Below are 16,556 nucleotides of genomic sequence, written 5' to 3'. Positions count from 1 at the left end.
ATGAGTGGCTTTGACTTTTCTGCTATGCTTGCAATTCTAGGACTCATTCTCATTTTTATTTTAAATATTAAAGTCTTTATGGCCAAACCATCAAAACAGCAGTCTCCTCCAGGACCCAAACCTTGGCCAGTTATTGGAAATCTACACATCCTCAACCTGAAGAGGCCTTATCAAACCATGTTAGAGGTATGACATAAAAACATGAATGATTATTCACTGTGTGTGTGTGTGTGTGTGTGTGTGTTTCCAAATCATTCTTAACCTAGGAGGTTTATTAGCTTCATGTGTTAACTATAGTTCAAATACATGTTTTGGATTCATCAGCATTCAAAATTAGCAGAGCTAATTAAAATGCATATATACGTCTAAATTTGTGTGTGTGTGTGTGTGTGTGTGTATGTGTGTATAAGTTAGCTAGCTAATGTAGTTCAAGGGTGGAAGTGGCAATTTTATTGTCAAGTACTTATGGCATATAAACTTCACCTCAAATGTTTTGGTTACATTTTTTCATTTATGACCTACTAAAGGTGCCCGAGTTTTGATCATTGGCTTGTAGACAACTTCAATTAACCTCTCAAACTTGTACACATAAATAAGATAAACATCTGCATTATGAATCCAACAGTTTAAATCTAGGTCTTCTATTAGTTTGACAAATGAGTTTAGCTTTTTCCTTTGTCTCACTGACTTTCAGGTTACAGACCTGGTGCAAGAGCTAGACAACATTTCTCTATGTTTTCAGTGAAAAAATTCTGGAGTTATTGTTTATAGGGTAGACAAGGTGAATCTTTTGAGCTTGCATTTAACTATAAGCTCTAAGTTGTTTCTAATTGAGTTGAGTTCTCATAAAATTTGTAACATTTTAATTTTAAAATCTTAAGGAACAAGGTAATGAAGAGGAAATTATAATTTCACCTCAGTTGGCACCCCCAATTTTGTCTTATGCTTTTTTTCATTTAATAAATCAACACAAGGATTTCAAACTCTCCTAACCTGGGGAAAAATTAAATGACATCTGTATCTCTATTTTACAGATAAATTAACTTCACAGAAAGTAGAAACAACATAAAACAACTTTGTGGCTCCTTCTACATCCAAAACTCACAAACCAGGTTAATCCCTTATAGGAATAAGATCCTCTTTCAGCAAATCCCTTTGTTTAATGCCATGTTCCTCAACGTTATTTCCATACTACCCCTGTCCTTTGCTTATTTATTAACAAACCTACCCTCTTCACAGTATTTTCTTTCCTTTTCATTCTCGTTTCCACAGATATGCCCTTGTTCTGTAGGATTTCCATCTACAAACAAAGAGGGTTCTACTCTTTCCCATGACCTGTGCCATTTTTTTTTTATTAAACTTATCCTTGAGTTGATTATCTGACATGAGCTAATCTACCCTCTATAAAGTAGTTCTCAATCAAGACACTCTGTTCTCAAACTCCTACTTTGGTTTCTACTTCCAAAATATTACTCTTACTTGTAGGTTTCTAAATCATTGAGTCATCCTTCAATTCCAAATTATCATCTCAGTTTCTACCAAACTCAGTTAAATTAAGAATCACCAACCGGTGTGCCACTAATTGGGTGGCCCTTACTCAGCGTTACCACCTACTTTGTGATATGAAAACACAATATCCTTCCCATCCAACGATATATCTACTTCTGGCAAGGATATAACGATGCTGAGAATAAGTCAAAATGTCATATATATATTGGTTGCTGCTACTTTTCAATTGTTCAAAGAAAAGTGGAATTCTTTTTTTCAGTAAAGAATTGTACCAGCAATGGAGAATTAACTTGGCACTACTAATATCATAGCACACATTTGAAAAAAAGAATGTGCATATGTGATCGTATCAGTGTGGGGACCAAAGAAGTCTTTTGTCTCTCTAGAATTTTGGCTGGGTATTTTCTGTTTTCAAACAAGAGCATATTGGGAGGGACTATAGGTCCATACTGTAATAAAAAGATGATTCATATTCTCAAAGTTGAAATCAAATAGAGTGCAAGGACCCCCCAACTAAAGGTCATCAGAGTAGCTGCAGGAGTTACGGCGGCTGGAGAAATGACCCTGGTAAAGCAGTCCAGAGGTCATGAGCAGCTATTTTTTTTTATATACTGTGATGTTCTAGTTGTTTCTCTGTGTTTTGTACACAACAGCTCTCCAAGAAATATGGCCCCATTTACAGCATTCAAATGGGGCCAAGAAAGGTGCTGGTGCTTTCTGGCTATGAGACAGTGAAAGAGGCCCTAGTTAATTATGGCAATCAATTTGGCGAACGTTCTCAAGTGCCTATATTTGAAAGACTTTTTGATGGAAAAGGTAATGACCCCTAATTTTCAAATATATCCCCTTTGGTTAAAATTACTGAATCAACTGTATTGTATGTATTTATTTCTATCTCTTCACATTGATGGTTTTATATAATCTGGACTAGTCTTTCTCCTTGGGAAATAGTTTGTGTGCAATTACTCATTGACACCTTATCCACACCTACCTTGACATAAGAATAAAATAAACATTCAAAAATTGTATACTGAATTTATTGAGAAAAAATGCAAAATGTTTTCCCAACCCAAAAGTCCTTGCTGTTTAATTGGAAAAAGAAAATATCTTCTTACTGAATAAGCATGAAAAGAAAATAATGTGCTTCGCAATCCACCACTGTGAAAACAGGAAGGACTGTCTTTTACATACTGGAATCATTATGTTCACATTGCATGCATGTTCTCAGGATTAAAATATTAACTATTACTCAAGATACAGTCTTTGCTAATTGGACCCATATAAAGAAAAACAAACTCATCATGCACTTATGACAAAAGCTAGTTTTGCAAGTTAGAATAAGTTAAACATCAAAGCTTGGCTCCTACCAGCCAGTGAAGCTGAGAAGCAAGGATCTTACATCCCTGGTCATTTCTGACCTGTCTCCAGACCTTTGGAAAACTACTCTAGTCATATGGACATCAAGACAAATTGATGACTTGGTTTTTAGAAATATTTGTATGCATTTCAAAGAAGAAAGGAAAGTGTTTACCATGTTTTCTACCACAAATCCTTCAAGAAATGAGAGACTTTCCACACTTAGGGATGGATGGGCTTTGCTTGTTTTTGTTTTTGGCTTGCTGAGAAACAAGACTAGGATTTGAAATATGCAAGATAAATCCTCCATCCTAGTTTACTATACCATAAACCCATTCTTTCCTTATTTTTAGGAGGGAACACCAAAGCTTTGGTTTATAATTTTTACCACTAAGTACTAAAGTAACTTAAACACACTTTATTATTATTATTATTGAATATTTTCTTTATTTACATTTCCCCCTCCCAGAAACCCCCTCTCCCATCCTCCCTGCCCCTGCTTCTAAGAGGGTGTTCCTCCACCCACCCCACTCCCACTTCCCTGCCCTCGATTCCCCTACACTGGGGCACCTATTGAGTCTTTTAGGACCAAGGATCTCTCCTCTCCTTAGTGCCTGACAAGGCCATCCTCTGTTACGTATGCAGCTGGAGCTATATGTACTCCTTGGTTGATGGCTTAGTCCCTGGGAGCTCTTGGGAGTGGGGGATGGGGCGTGGGAGCTTGTGGGCTGGGGGTGGGGTGAGGGGTGGGGGGTAAGGCGGGGCCTGGTTAACAGTCTCTCTTTGTCTCTAAGGAATTGCCTTTGCACATGGTGAAACCTGGAAAACAATGAGGAGATTCAGCTTGACCACCTTAAGGAACTTTGGCATGGGCAAGCAAATTATAGAAGACACAATTATAGCAGAATGCCAGCATCTCATACAGAGCTTTGAATCTCACAAAGGTGTGTCTAACAAATAAAGTCATTTCACTTTTCTTGAAAAAGAAATGAACAAAAGTATATTCTGTCACTTAGTTTGACATAATTTAACCAGTAAAAAAAACTCCGAGGATATATACATACCCAGTGCTGTCTACTCCAATATTGTCCAGGTCAACTGTAAATATTTGTTTATATTTTCTCCTCCTCCTCTCCTTCCTCTTCCCTCCCTGATCCCTTCCACCTTTCTCTCTCTCTCTCTCTCTCTCTCTCTCTCTCTCTCTCTCTCTCTCTCTCTCTCTCCTTTTCTCTCCCTTTCCCCCTCTCTTCCTCCCCTTCTGTCCTTCTCGCACTCCCTCCCTTTCCCTTTTTTTCCTTACATACATGAATCGATTAATAATATTTTTTTCATAAAATACATTTTGACCTCTTGCAAGTACTTGGAAAGCATGCTGTCCTTTTATTCTCAAAGCACAAAAAATGTTCTCATAACAGTAACCCAGTCTTCACATGCTGAGAAATTAGCTTTGACGTAAAACAGAATCTAGGGAACACAGTGTCATTTACATAAAAGAATTTAAAAACTGGCCCTTCATGGTAAGTTGGAGAGCAGATAAAAAGTACTCTGGGCTACAGAACAGAGAAGTCTTCCATCTGGACAGCTGCTAGCAGGAGGGTGACACAGATAGAGGAGGCAGCAGAGTTGTGTTAGGAAGGGAGAACTCAGATAAAAGGCTGGCTCAGTAGTCAAAGCTTGAGAGCTACTACCCCCATCCACCCAAGGCTTGGATTCTCAGGTCTTCCTCATTGTATCCTTTTTTTAAATTTATTTATTTTTATCTTTTAGATTTACCTGATCTTCTTTAGGCTATAATGCTTTCATCTCAATGCGGGAGATACTTAGCTTTTGTGCAGTGGAAGGAAGTACTCATTTGTAAAGGGTAGCACCAATCTCAGACTAGGGCACTTGAAAAGATCACTACCAACTACCAGCCATTAGAGGTGTGTGAACAGATGCCTGACACCAAGTGAGGCTTGGCAAGGAGACAGCCCCAGGTCCCTTTTCATGCCTTTCCTTTTTTTATGATGTTCCCTTTCAAACCCAAGCTATAAAAACTGGAACTTCTCCCCTCTGAGGATCCCCTTTTGCTCAAAGCAAGCCAGGAACATAACTTTAACCTTCACTGGCATTTCTGAGTTGGCTGTAAGAAAAAATTCTTGACCTACCATATATGACATCAGATCCCAAGACTCATATTTCTGAAGGAGTTCTGCTCTGTCCCTTATAGGATGCAATAGACAGATGGATGACACCAGCAATCTGAGCAGCCTCCCTGGGTTTCCAAAGTGTCTATCATGACTAGATCACACCCCTTGTGTCCATTCATGTTTTCACTTAACTCTCCATGATACATGGAAACAAAGTGTAAAATGGGTAGCTTACTTTTTGTCTCTAGGCCTTCAATCCAAGGGTGCCCGTGTCACACATAGTGATCAAACAAATTAGCCATTCTCTCATTAATTTATTTTTTATCATAGTGATATCAGTGCAGTGTTGTGAATGAACATGGCCCCCATAGACTCATGTATTTGAATACTTGGTCGTCAGTAGGTAGAACTGTTTTAGAAGGATTAGGAAATGTGGCCTTGTTGGAGAAGGTGTGTTACTGGGAGTAGGCTTTGAGATTTCAAAAGACCATTCCATTTTCTTTTAGCTCTCTTTGCCTCCTACTTGGGGATAAGAATGTAAGCTCATACCCAGGCACAGTGGCTTATACATTTAATACCAGCACTTGAGAGGCAGAGGCAGATGAATCTCTCTGAGTTTAAAGCCAGCATGGTTTATTGAAAAATCAATAGGGATGGGGAGGAATAGGAAGAGGAAGAGGAAGAGGAAGAAGAAGGATGAAGAAGAAAAGAATGTAAGCTCTAAGCTACTGCTCTAATACCATGACTGCCTGCTTGCTGTCATTCCTGTCCCATAATGGTAGTAGACTCTAACCTTCTGAAACTATAAGACAATTCAGTGCTTTCTTTTATAAATTACATTGGTCATGGAGTTTTCACAGCAATAGAAAAGTAACTAAGTCTGTCGGTCATGATTTTTTAATTTCAACGTTTAAGAGGCAGATGGATCTCTATGAGTCTGAGGTTGGCCTGGCTATATAGCAAGTTCTGGGCTAGCCAGGGTTACATAGTGGGATTATGCCTCAAAAATACATAGATAAATAAATAAATATGCCTGTTTACAGGTGGTTATGCTAGTTAATGTCCTATTTTATATAGCCCTCTTGCAATGCACTCAATATGATAATTTTCACAAATAAAGAAATGAATGAATAAACAATGTTTACCTACTGATACACAATATTCTTATAATCCAGGTAATCTGTATATGTGTTTTGGGGATATGAATCTAGGGTCCATGCATACTGAGGAAGCTCTTGATCACTAAGCTACAGCTACAGTCTTGCCATTACTTTTTATTTTGGAACTAGGTCCCACTGGGACCTAGTGACTAGGTTATTTAAGCTGACCTTGAACTCATTCTACAGCCCTGGGGAGCCTTAAACAGTAGATCATCCTACCACAGCCTCCACAGTAACAGGGATACAGATCTGTGAAACCAGGTCTAATTTCACACTCTGTGCAGATTTCAGTGATGCAAAAAACATCAAAATATAGTAGAATGCTATACTCCAAACTTCAATGCAGACACTGAATGATATTTTCCCATATATTGTGCATTAACAACCCTCTATATAGACATTGCACACCCAGGCACACCTGCAAATGTTAAATGCCTCTGCCACATCATTATTATTTCTTTAGCAAGTTTTCTTTCACATGTCCATTGAATTTTTTTTTTTTTTTTTTTTTGGTAGCCATCTGAGCATTTGTGCCAAAATCTGGTTGTTAGTCAAAGCTAAGACTATAAATGTCACATATCCGTGAAAGGCACAGTCACAAATAATCCTTCTATGAAACTCTTTACTGGGTAGATGTCCCAATCCATCTGGAACTGGATTAGTGCTGGGTATGTGAAGATTCCTGATCTGCTTGATGAATTGCCTTATAGGAAAACCCTTTGAGATCAAAAGAGTACTGAATGCTTCTGTCGCTAACGTCATTGTGTCTGTGCTGCTTGGGAAACGGTTTGACTACCAAGATCCCCAGTTCCTGAGACTCTTGACCTTAATTGGCGAAAACATAAAACTCATTGGACACCCTAGTATTGTGGTAACTGTTTCTTCTTTATTTGATTTGTTTTCCTTACTCAATTCCTCTGTGGTCCAAGAAACTGTGAAAAGAATGTCAGTGTATTCTAACTATGTTTATGCTATGAAAAACATGCTTGGTTTTAGCCTATCTGGTGGTCCTCTCACCATAAGGCAATGCAATAAATATCTTGATTCATGATTGTGAATCACACTAAAGTTATATGACTTTGGTGTATCATATGAGTGTAGCCATGCATTGTATACCTACATCAATAAACATTTATACAGTATGAACTAAATATCAATTAAAGAACTCATGGTAGAATTCATTTAGGAAAAAGAGTTTTAACAAGGAGAAGAAGGACATAAAGAAAAGGTGCTAAACTATACACTATCTCTATGTTTATGATGATCTATACATGTTAGTAATGGCTCAGCCATCTGATTCTTTTGTCATTGGAAACTGCCTCTTCTGGAGACAGGAGAAATGAATAAACAGAAAAGAACACTGTCTGCTCCTCCAAAGAATCCAAGTTCCTTTCTTAGGATCTACATGGCGGATCACAGCCAGCTGTAACTCCAATTCCATGGGTTCAGATGAACTTTTCCGAGCTTTGTGGGCATCAGACATACAAGTGGTACACAGATATACATGCAAACAACATCTACACTTAAAAAAAAACAGCTTTCATCTTCCAGATCCAAGAAAATAGAAGCTTATTTAATGTTGAGTAGAACTAATGCAGCCAACTATATCATTTCATTTTTGGAACAATTTAAGCTTTTCCTATGAATGCAGGTAACATGTTAATATAGGTACTTAGAACAGGTACAGGCAATGATATCATACAAACTTAGATGAGATCTTTTGTTCATTAAATTGTCTTGAGTCAAAAACTGAAGGTGTTATTTTTGTGATTTTTTTCAATAATAATATATTACTTACATTGTCCTAACTACTTTGTGCCTATATTTAAAGTACTTTCTTTTTATATTCCTTCAGCTTTTTAATATGTTTCCTATTATGGGATTTCTTCTAAGAAGCCACAAGAAGGTACTGAGGAACAGAGATGAATTATTTTCCTTTATAAGGATGACCTTCCTAGAACATCGTCATAATCTTGACAAAAATGATCCCAGAAGTCTCATCGATGCATTTCTAATCAGACAGGAGGAGGTAATGGTGTTTTCCTAGGAGAATTCTTTAGCCAATATTTACTATTTAACTAATTACTTGTAGAGGCCAAACATTCCTTCAAAGAAGAAAGTCGACTGGGCCCAAATTGATAGTGAGTACGTTATAGACTCTGAAGATGCTCTTTATTATAGTTTGAATACAACTTCCACATTATTCTCTGGGGGAATAAAGAGAAATATTGTAGGGAATATTTTAATAACTCAACTGAAAACTAATTCTGAAGCTTCCTAAACAGAAACGGCCTTTGATATTTTCAGAATCATACCACCATTAGCATCTGTGATGTACTTGAATCCTGGAGTTCTGCATGACAGCTGCATAATTGGTGGAAATTCCTCTAAGTTGAAGAATGCAATACCCACTGTTTTTAATTCATGGTAATTTTTTTTTTTACCTTTGATGAAATTATCCCATGACTAATAACTTATTTTATTGTTTTAGGAGAACAATGCATCTGCTGACTATTTCAATGAAGAAAATTTGTTAGCCCTTGTGAGTAATCTATTTACAGCAGGAACTGAGACCACAGCCTCCACACTGCGCTGGGGAATTATACTAATGATGCGATACCCTGAGGTCCAGAGTAAGTCTCCAAGATTCAGAGCATTCCCTAAATGAAGGAAAAGAAGCATATCTTGGAATCAAAAACCCAGAATTCTACAGTCACACTGGATACCTGTAAATTGCAGCCTTGACAGTAGCTTGTATGGTTAGTTTCCTTTTAGAATAAGAGGAGGAGCTTCAGTGTTGGAATGATAGCTAAGAGATTAAGTATGCAAACTGCTCTTGCATAGGGTCATCTACGTTTTCACTTTAGACAGATTACAACTGCCTCTAAGTCTAACTCCAAGGGCACTTTCTTCTGGACTTCATGGACACTTGAACTCACATTTATATACCCATAAATAGATTCATATGCTGGAGTGCGCATGCACGCGCCCATGTACACCCACACACACACACACTCACGCACACACTCGAGCGTACACACTCATATGTACATGCACATACACACAACTAAAAATCAAATAAATCTTTCAAAAATTATTTTTCAGAAGAAAATAGGATTTGTTCTTTAAGCATCCTGAAATAGTCTGAAATCTTCCCATGATCATTCCCAGAGCAATCTTAAAAGAGAAGGAAGGGGTCTCACGCCTTTAATTCCAGCACTTGGGTGGCCAAAGCAAGTAGACCAGTGTAAGTTTAAGACCAGCCTGGTCTAGAGAGTGAGGTCTAGGACAGCCAGAGCTTCACAGAGAAACCCTGGCTTGAACCCTTCTTCTCTGTTCCTTCCCCCACCAAAAAAAGCAAAAACCCCAGTAGGAAGCATGAAGGTAAAAGCACCCAAATTAAGACAGCATTTGGGTTTGGGTTTGAGTGTTTGTGCAATGAAAACATGTAAAATCACTTGAGTTCATGTCCAGGTTGGATACTCAACTCTTAATTGCATTGTATCTAGAAAAGGTCCACGATGAGATCATCAAAGTTGTGGGCTCAGCTCAGCCTCGAATTGAGCACCGAACTCAAATGCCCTACACAGACGCTGTAATTCACGAAATACAGAGAGTTGCTAACATCCTGCCCACAAGCCTACCCCGTGAGACAACCACAGACGTTGTATTTAAGAACTACTATATTCCAAAGGTAAGGCCTTATATAGGAGAAATGGGAGAGTATGTTCCCAATGTTCACAATCATGGGAGCACTGAGATTGAAGTTGAATGACAGTCGAGGTCTATATTTTGCCTTCCAACCCTGGCCACTCTGTTCTCTGCTTACTATCTCTCTCCTTCCTCACTCCTCATCAGTCAAAACAAGAAAACTGTGTGTGTTTATGTTTGTGTTTGTGTTCATGCATGTGTGTGTACATCTGTGTGTGTGTATGTGCTGCTGATGACTATTTTCTAACACTTTATAAGATAGTCTATTTTATAATTGAGAAAAAAAATGAGACTCAGAGAATTTAAGCCTTTTCAGAAACAAAAGGTTGTTCTCTGAAGGAACTAAGATTTCCAGTAAGCTGTGTCACACTCTGAGCTCTGAGCCCTGAGATTTTCCAAGGCAGGGTCTTTCCATCAGTAACTCCATGCTTCAATCCCATAATCCCAAACAATCACGTATACCTATTCCCATGCACCTCCATGCCAATCTTTGACTTCCTCTGGTAAACTGAAGAAAGGCATGTATGTCTTCTGAAAACTAGACTGAAGGCAAGAATGAGCAGAAGTTTGTGATAGGTACATGGCACCGATTCTTTTTCTCCTTATCTAGACTGACTGCCGCTAGTGGGCTCACCTGCATAAAGCCATGAAGCTGCTATTGTATCCTACTCTGGGAATCCTACTCTTTGAATGAGACTGCACTCATCTTTGGAGCTTCTCTTCTCAGTCTAGGCATACTATTAAGCTAAGTTAATAGATTAATTGTGAAGCAGAAACACAAATGCAAACAATGTGGCATCGGTAATCTTTATGTTATCATAATAAAATATGCAAGGCAGCTAACTTGTAAAGAGAAACAGTCATTTGATTTAGAATTTTGCCACTTCAAATCCAAGATTGGGCAGAACAGACCCATCTAAATTGAACTGATGGGGACAGTAGGTGCCATTGATACACAAGTGTATGGAGAAGCCAGTGGCCAAGAAAAACTGACAGACTAGATTCCCACAATTCCTTTGAAGAGAACACATCCATTGGTATAAGGACGAAGCACCCCATGATCCTCATCACCTAAAGATTCTAGCATACCTTCTGAAACAAGCCATGAACACAGGACCTTTGGAAGACTCTCCCCACCTTCAAACCATAGTAAAAGTGAAAATAGAAAAACAGTATTAAATGTTTTCTACAAAAAACAGTAAAGTGGTAGGGTTTCATATTTAGCTATCTACTGTGATGCAATCCACATAAAACACTGTTGTTGAAAGGGCTTTGCAGGTTCAGGTAGAGTCTAATTAATGTGCTATGCAACTAGGAGGTAGGCTCAGTCTTGGCACATCTCAATCAGCTCTTCAGTGAAGGTGAAGCAGGGAAATATAATCCAGTTAAATATATATATGTAGGTGATAATCGATAGATTGATAGATAAATAGATAGATAGATAGATAGATAGATAGATAGATAGATAGATAGATAGATGGTAGATAGATAGATGGTAGATAGATGAATAGATAGTAGATAGATAGATACATAGATCATCCATATTTTAAAACAAAATGCTTTTACTCAACTAACTACTTGAGTAAAAAAATAATGCATGAAGACTTCATTTGATAAAATAGTTAACCAGAATATTATATTCCAAAGCCCTATTAAAGATATAGCTATCAAGAGAAAGTAGTGACTATTTTTCTTTGATCAATTAATTTATTTCCTGATGGCTAAACTTTAATATCGTGAGTATAAGGCAAGCATTCCTACATCTAAGCTATAGCTCCTGCTCAGAGTTCTGCTTTTAATCATTATTTGACTTTGTTTTGTCTGCTTTCATCCTCAGAATGTCTTTTCCTATATAATAAAAGTCACTCTCATCATTTATAGAAAGTTGTTTTACGGTACATGGCCTGATATGAAAGCAGAGTTTATTTCTTAGAATCTGCCTATATGATCTTTCTTGACTTGGCACCTACTGTCACAGAACTTGCGGATATAAGAGCAAACTTTCAGTGAGTTGTTAAACCTTCCAGAAAGTCTACCAGATTTTTTTCATTTGTATCCTTTCATCTACAACCTACAATCCCAATAAGGGCACTTAATTCCCCCATACAGATTTAGAACAGAATTCATTAAAATTTAACAAGCTCACTGTGGTGGCTCATATTGTAAGTCTAGCATACAGGAGGCTGAACATCATGAGTCTGAAGCTGGCCTGGGCTATGTAGTGGGTCACATAGGGAAATCTATTAAATATGCCATTATCACATGATTAATACACTTCTGCTTCTTGTGGAAGTGTATTGGTCACTAAAGGCTCATTCCCATGACCTGCTTTTAGTTGGAAACTACAGAAACATTAGTGACTAAAATGAGCATCCATTACTAAACTTAAAGCTTTCCCTGATTACTTCATTTTCTTCCAGAACATTACATAGCTGGAAATTTACCAGCCATGGTTATAATGCATCTTTGGAGAAGAACCTCTTAGGGAAAATTTTAATTTAGTCCTTTCCATTTAACTGCATTATTATTATTATTTTTTTTTTTTTTTTTTTTTTTTTTTTTTTTTTTTTAGGGCACAGAGGTCATCACCCTGTTGACATCAGTACTTCGGGATCAAACACAGTGGGAAACACCAGATACCTTTAATCCTGCTCATTTCCTCAGCCCCAAGGGGAGGTTTGTCAAGAAAGAAGCTTTCATGCCATTTTCAGTGGGTAAGGTGCATTACTGGACCCAGCTTGTTTACAGAGTCAGAGAGATGCCACCTCAAGCTTATGTTAGGTCTTGTGTGTTTCATTATGAACAATTACCTCCACATTTGCTCTTGCATTGTGACTGATATAGTATCTACATTTGGCTGGCTTTTGCATACATTGTAAAACCTCTTTTGACCTTTAAACAAGTGGCAGTAATTCATAACAAGGATAAATAACTTGTTCAGGGATTTTACCAAATTTCCTGTGGAAATCAAAATTTTCATTGTAAGGCAGGAGAGACAGATGGGCAGTTATAAGTGATTTTTGTAAAAGAGCCGAGTTTGGTTCTTAGCACCCACTTTAGGCTAATGACAGCTGCTTGTAACTCCAGCTTCTGGATTCTGCCAGACCCTGCACTTGTGTGCACACCCCAAAACGCAGACTTAAAAATAATTAAAAAGAAATCTAAAAAAGAAATTTATTGTAGTTCTCAAAGAAAACTAGGAGTGCCAATACTCGTTTGTTTGTTTGTTTGTTTGTTGTTATTGTTTTGAAACATAATTTCTCTACAAAGCCTTGGCCATCCTGGACCAAGTAGACCTGTCAAGCACCAAACTCAAAGAGATCAATCTGTCTCTGCTTCTGGAGAACTGGGATTAAAGGCACGTTCCACAACACCCAGCCCAATATATATTTTCTAGTCATAGACAAACAAGTAAAATTCAAAGTGTAAGAAAATATATTAAATATAGGGCAGATTTATGTGCCCACTACAAGTGGTAGCTATAACTTCTCCACCCTTTTATACTACTATTTGTGTGCAAGACATCCTTTTCTCCCATTCCCATTTACATGTACAGACACACTTTTAGAAGTCTTGTTCTTTGAACAACTTTTATGATCTAAATGCTTTTGATTGTGTCCCAACATCATTCTGATTTACACATGCAATACTATTCTCTTGCTAAGGTTGGAACCTATCCTAATACATGTTTTATCTTGTTGAGCTGTTCTGCATTTACCGTGAAACTCAATGAAGTTTAAACAGACGATCATAATTAACATCCCAAGTTACTTTATTTATGATCCTATTAGACACGATTTAACTATGTCCTTATTTCTCGGGAGATGGAAATATATAACCCTAAACCTATATTAGCTTTTCCTTCCAGATGCTCCTTCTTGGCTTCTGACACTGTATAGTAATTATCTGTTTACTTGTTGGCCACCTGTTGGATGACCTATTACATTGCAAGCCCAGGAGAACAATAGCTGTTTCAAAGTCAATCACAATAATACCTGTGCCTTGTTGACCTTAATCCTATTGTGGCCTGAGTGGTTAGCTATTTTATGAACGTTTCTAAGCAGAAAGGAAATATCCATGACCTTTCATAAAACTCTTGCCCCCTTCCTGGGCCCAATAAAGAAATACGTAGTTATATGTAGAATTATTCTATGCCATATAAATCTCAAATAAACGAAAAAGGTTAACATGCGATCATTTCCTTCTGTTGTAAGATAAAAGTCTTCTGTGGTTGAGTACACCTGTGATTTATGTTCCAAGAAGCAAATCATAGTTCTACCACTGTATGAACTACAAAAAGTACTGGTCATAACATAAGCAGCATGTTAAAGCTCTCCTCCTGGGTGCAAGGTAAATAGATATGGTGTCTTCAGAAGAACTGAAAGCAGATCGTACATTAAAACTGCTACATTTCATTCAAATATGTTACTTACAATCTATAAAACTAACACAAAATCCATTATATTTAACCTAAAAGTAAAATTGTTCTTGACACAGGAAACACAGATAACTACCAAGAGCCTATGGTTTTAATAAATTTCTACCAGGACAGTTTCCTTTCTCAATTGCATTGTATTTTTTTCAGACATTTCCCCAAATAATTTACATTTCAGAATTGTGTCAATTGAGTCTAACTTCGAAGATGCTTTTGCAACTTAACCTCATTTCCTTTTTTTTTATTGAATGTAATCTTCATTTACATTTCAAATGCTAAAACCTTTCACAGTTTTCCCCATTCCCCAAAGCCCCCAACCCCTTCTCCCACCCCTTGTCCCTCCATCCGACTCACTCCCACCTCCCCCCCCTCAATTCCCCTTTGTTGGGGCATCTATTGAGCCTTCACCAGACCAAGGACCATTCCTCCTACTGATGCCTGACAAGGCACTCCTCTGCCACATTTTTGGCTGGAATCATGTGTACCCCTTAGTTGATGGTTTAGTCCCTGGGAGTCCTGGGGCTTCTGTGTGACCGACATCTTAACCTCATTTTCAAGATCACTGTGACCTAGTTCCTGCTCCTTCCTCTGGTATGACTCATGATCATCTACCTCACACTCTGTGTATAGTGGGAGTCAAATCTCATCCAGTTAATGGTATAAGGACTTCATAGTCATCTTCCCTCATCTTCACCTGACAAATTTCTGATCCTTCCTATTAAAGCTTAGCTGAAAAGCTCTCATTCAAGGACTGAACCTTCCTGGCTTATCGTATAGCCTTTCACATGTCAACTCATAGATTGACACTGTATTATAATTGCCTGTTTATCTGTAGGTCATCTGTTACACAGTAAATCTTATCAGAGCAATAGCACATTCTGCAACAAGTTCAGTAGCCACTCTGTTGACATTAAACATGTTTATGGACTGAATGGTTAGCTTTTTCTTAGCAGACACATCATGTCCTTTTACCTCATGATCTTGTGATGCACATGACTTAGTCAAAAAATACTTTCAAGTTAAAATATTGTTCTTGGGTTTGGATTTTTGTTTTGTTTTCCTTTGTTATGTTTTATTTTCCTGTTTCTGCAATAAAATCATGACCAAAAAAAAGAGCAATTTGGAGCAAAAAGGCTGATATTTCCAGGTCACTTTGCATTACTGAGGGGAGTCAAGACAGGGACTTAGGGCAGGAGCCTGGAACCAGAAGCCAGAATCCTGCTTCCTGACTCTATCTCTGGCTCATGCTCAGGCAGACTTCTTAGACTGCTATAGCCTCCTGCCTAGGAAAGATGCCACCCACAGTGGGCTGGGCATTTCCACACTGATCATCAAGACAATCTTTCAGAAACATGACTACATGCCAATCTGATCTGGGCAATATTTCAGTCGAGGTTACTTCTTCCCAAGTGACTTTAGGTTGTGTCATTTAAAACAAAAAAAGATGGGGACAATTTATTATGGTTAATTGCTTCTCTTCGTCGTTAAAGCTGCCATTTGGATCTTTCTTTTTCTTATATATATTTCAAGGTCTTACTTGGAAGCAAAAACCAATAAAGCGCAGAAGAGGTTGATCCATTCTTCCAAAGTGTACTCTGATCTTGTCTAGTGCTGTTGGGGTTCTTATGCTGATGTCTTACAACTTCCCATCTTTTCTGTGTCTCCAGGTCGTCGCATGTGTGCCGGTGAGCCACTGGCAAAAATGGAGCTTTTCCTTTTCTTCACCAGTCTTATGCAGAAGTTTACCTTCCAACCACCCCCTGGAGTCTCCCATCTGGACCTGGACCTAACTCCTGACATTGGTTTTACTATTCAACCAAGACCTCATAAGATATGTGCTCTGCTCCAAGCATCAGCATTTTGAGTTTAGTGCAATCCCTGTTCTTGGTGTGCTCTTGTGGTACTTGGCACAAAAGCTTACCTTTCCTTTATTTCTATAGCTATGGTATTCAGCCAAATCATGCAGGATTATTATTGTAGTTAGCCTCCTTCTCACAGAGGGCTGTCTTTCCAGAATAAATTTCTCTGCTAGCTGCTGTAGAAAGCTCCCTACTGCTTTTGCTGAATACAACAAATGAACAGATAATTTCACAAAGAAGAACCCAAGCATTGTTTTCTAAGGCATGAAACACCTAAGCATCACAAATTAAGAATTGTAAATTGGTGTTTATGTGCAGGGAGGTAGTATAAAATCTATGAGTGTCAACACAAATGCTGTGAAGAAAATTCAACTCTTAGTGATGCATACACTAAAGT

The 16,556-nt window shown here is 38.0% G+C and overlaps 1 protein-coding gene across 1 annotated transcript; it reads left to right on the top strand.

The window, feature by feature from the left end:
- LOC127691955 (cytochrome P450 2K6-like) lies at window positions 1-16,164 on the top strand. Its single transcript, XM_052191857.1, has 9 exons — window positions 1-186; window positions 2,163-2,325; window positions 3,660-3,809; window positions 6,865-7,025; window positions 8,010-8,183; window positions 8,646-8,787; window positions 9,664-9,848; window positions 12,438-12,579; window positions 15,968-16,164. Exons 1-9 carry the CDS (start codon window positions 1-3, stop codon window positions 16,162-16,164), a joined length of 1,500 nt encoding a protein of 499 aa, XP_052047817.1.
- The last annotated feature ends 392 nt before the right edge of the window (window positions 16,165-16,556 follow it).

This window comes from Apodemus sylvaticus, chromosome 9, assembly GCF_947179515.1.
Source record: "Apodemus sylvaticus chromosome 9, mApoSyl1.1, whole genome shotgun sequence".
Taxonomy (NCBI): Eukaryota; Metazoa; Chordata; class Mammalia; order Rodentia; family Muridae; genus Apodemus; species Apodemus sylvaticus.
The sequence above is the reverse complement of the archived record's forward strand: the minus strand, read 5'-3'. Positions and strand labels throughout refer to the sequence as shown.

What these genes read in the sequence shown, in the direction of transcription:
- LOC127691955 (XM_052191857.1), top strand. Translation starts at nt 1, where the DNA reads ATGAGTGGCTTTGACTTTTCTGCTATGCTTGCAATTCTAGGACTCATT. An exon ending in TTGGACACCCTAGTATTGTG is followed by an intron (nt 7,026 to 8,009) that starts GTAACTGTTTCT and finishes ATATTCCTTCAG; the next exon opens with CTTTTTAATATGTTTCCTAT. An exon ending in TTCTAATCAGACAGGAGGAG is followed by an intron (nt 8,184 to 8,645) that starts GTAATGGTGTTT and finishes TTATTGTTTTAG; the next exon opens with GAGAACAATGCATCTGCTGA.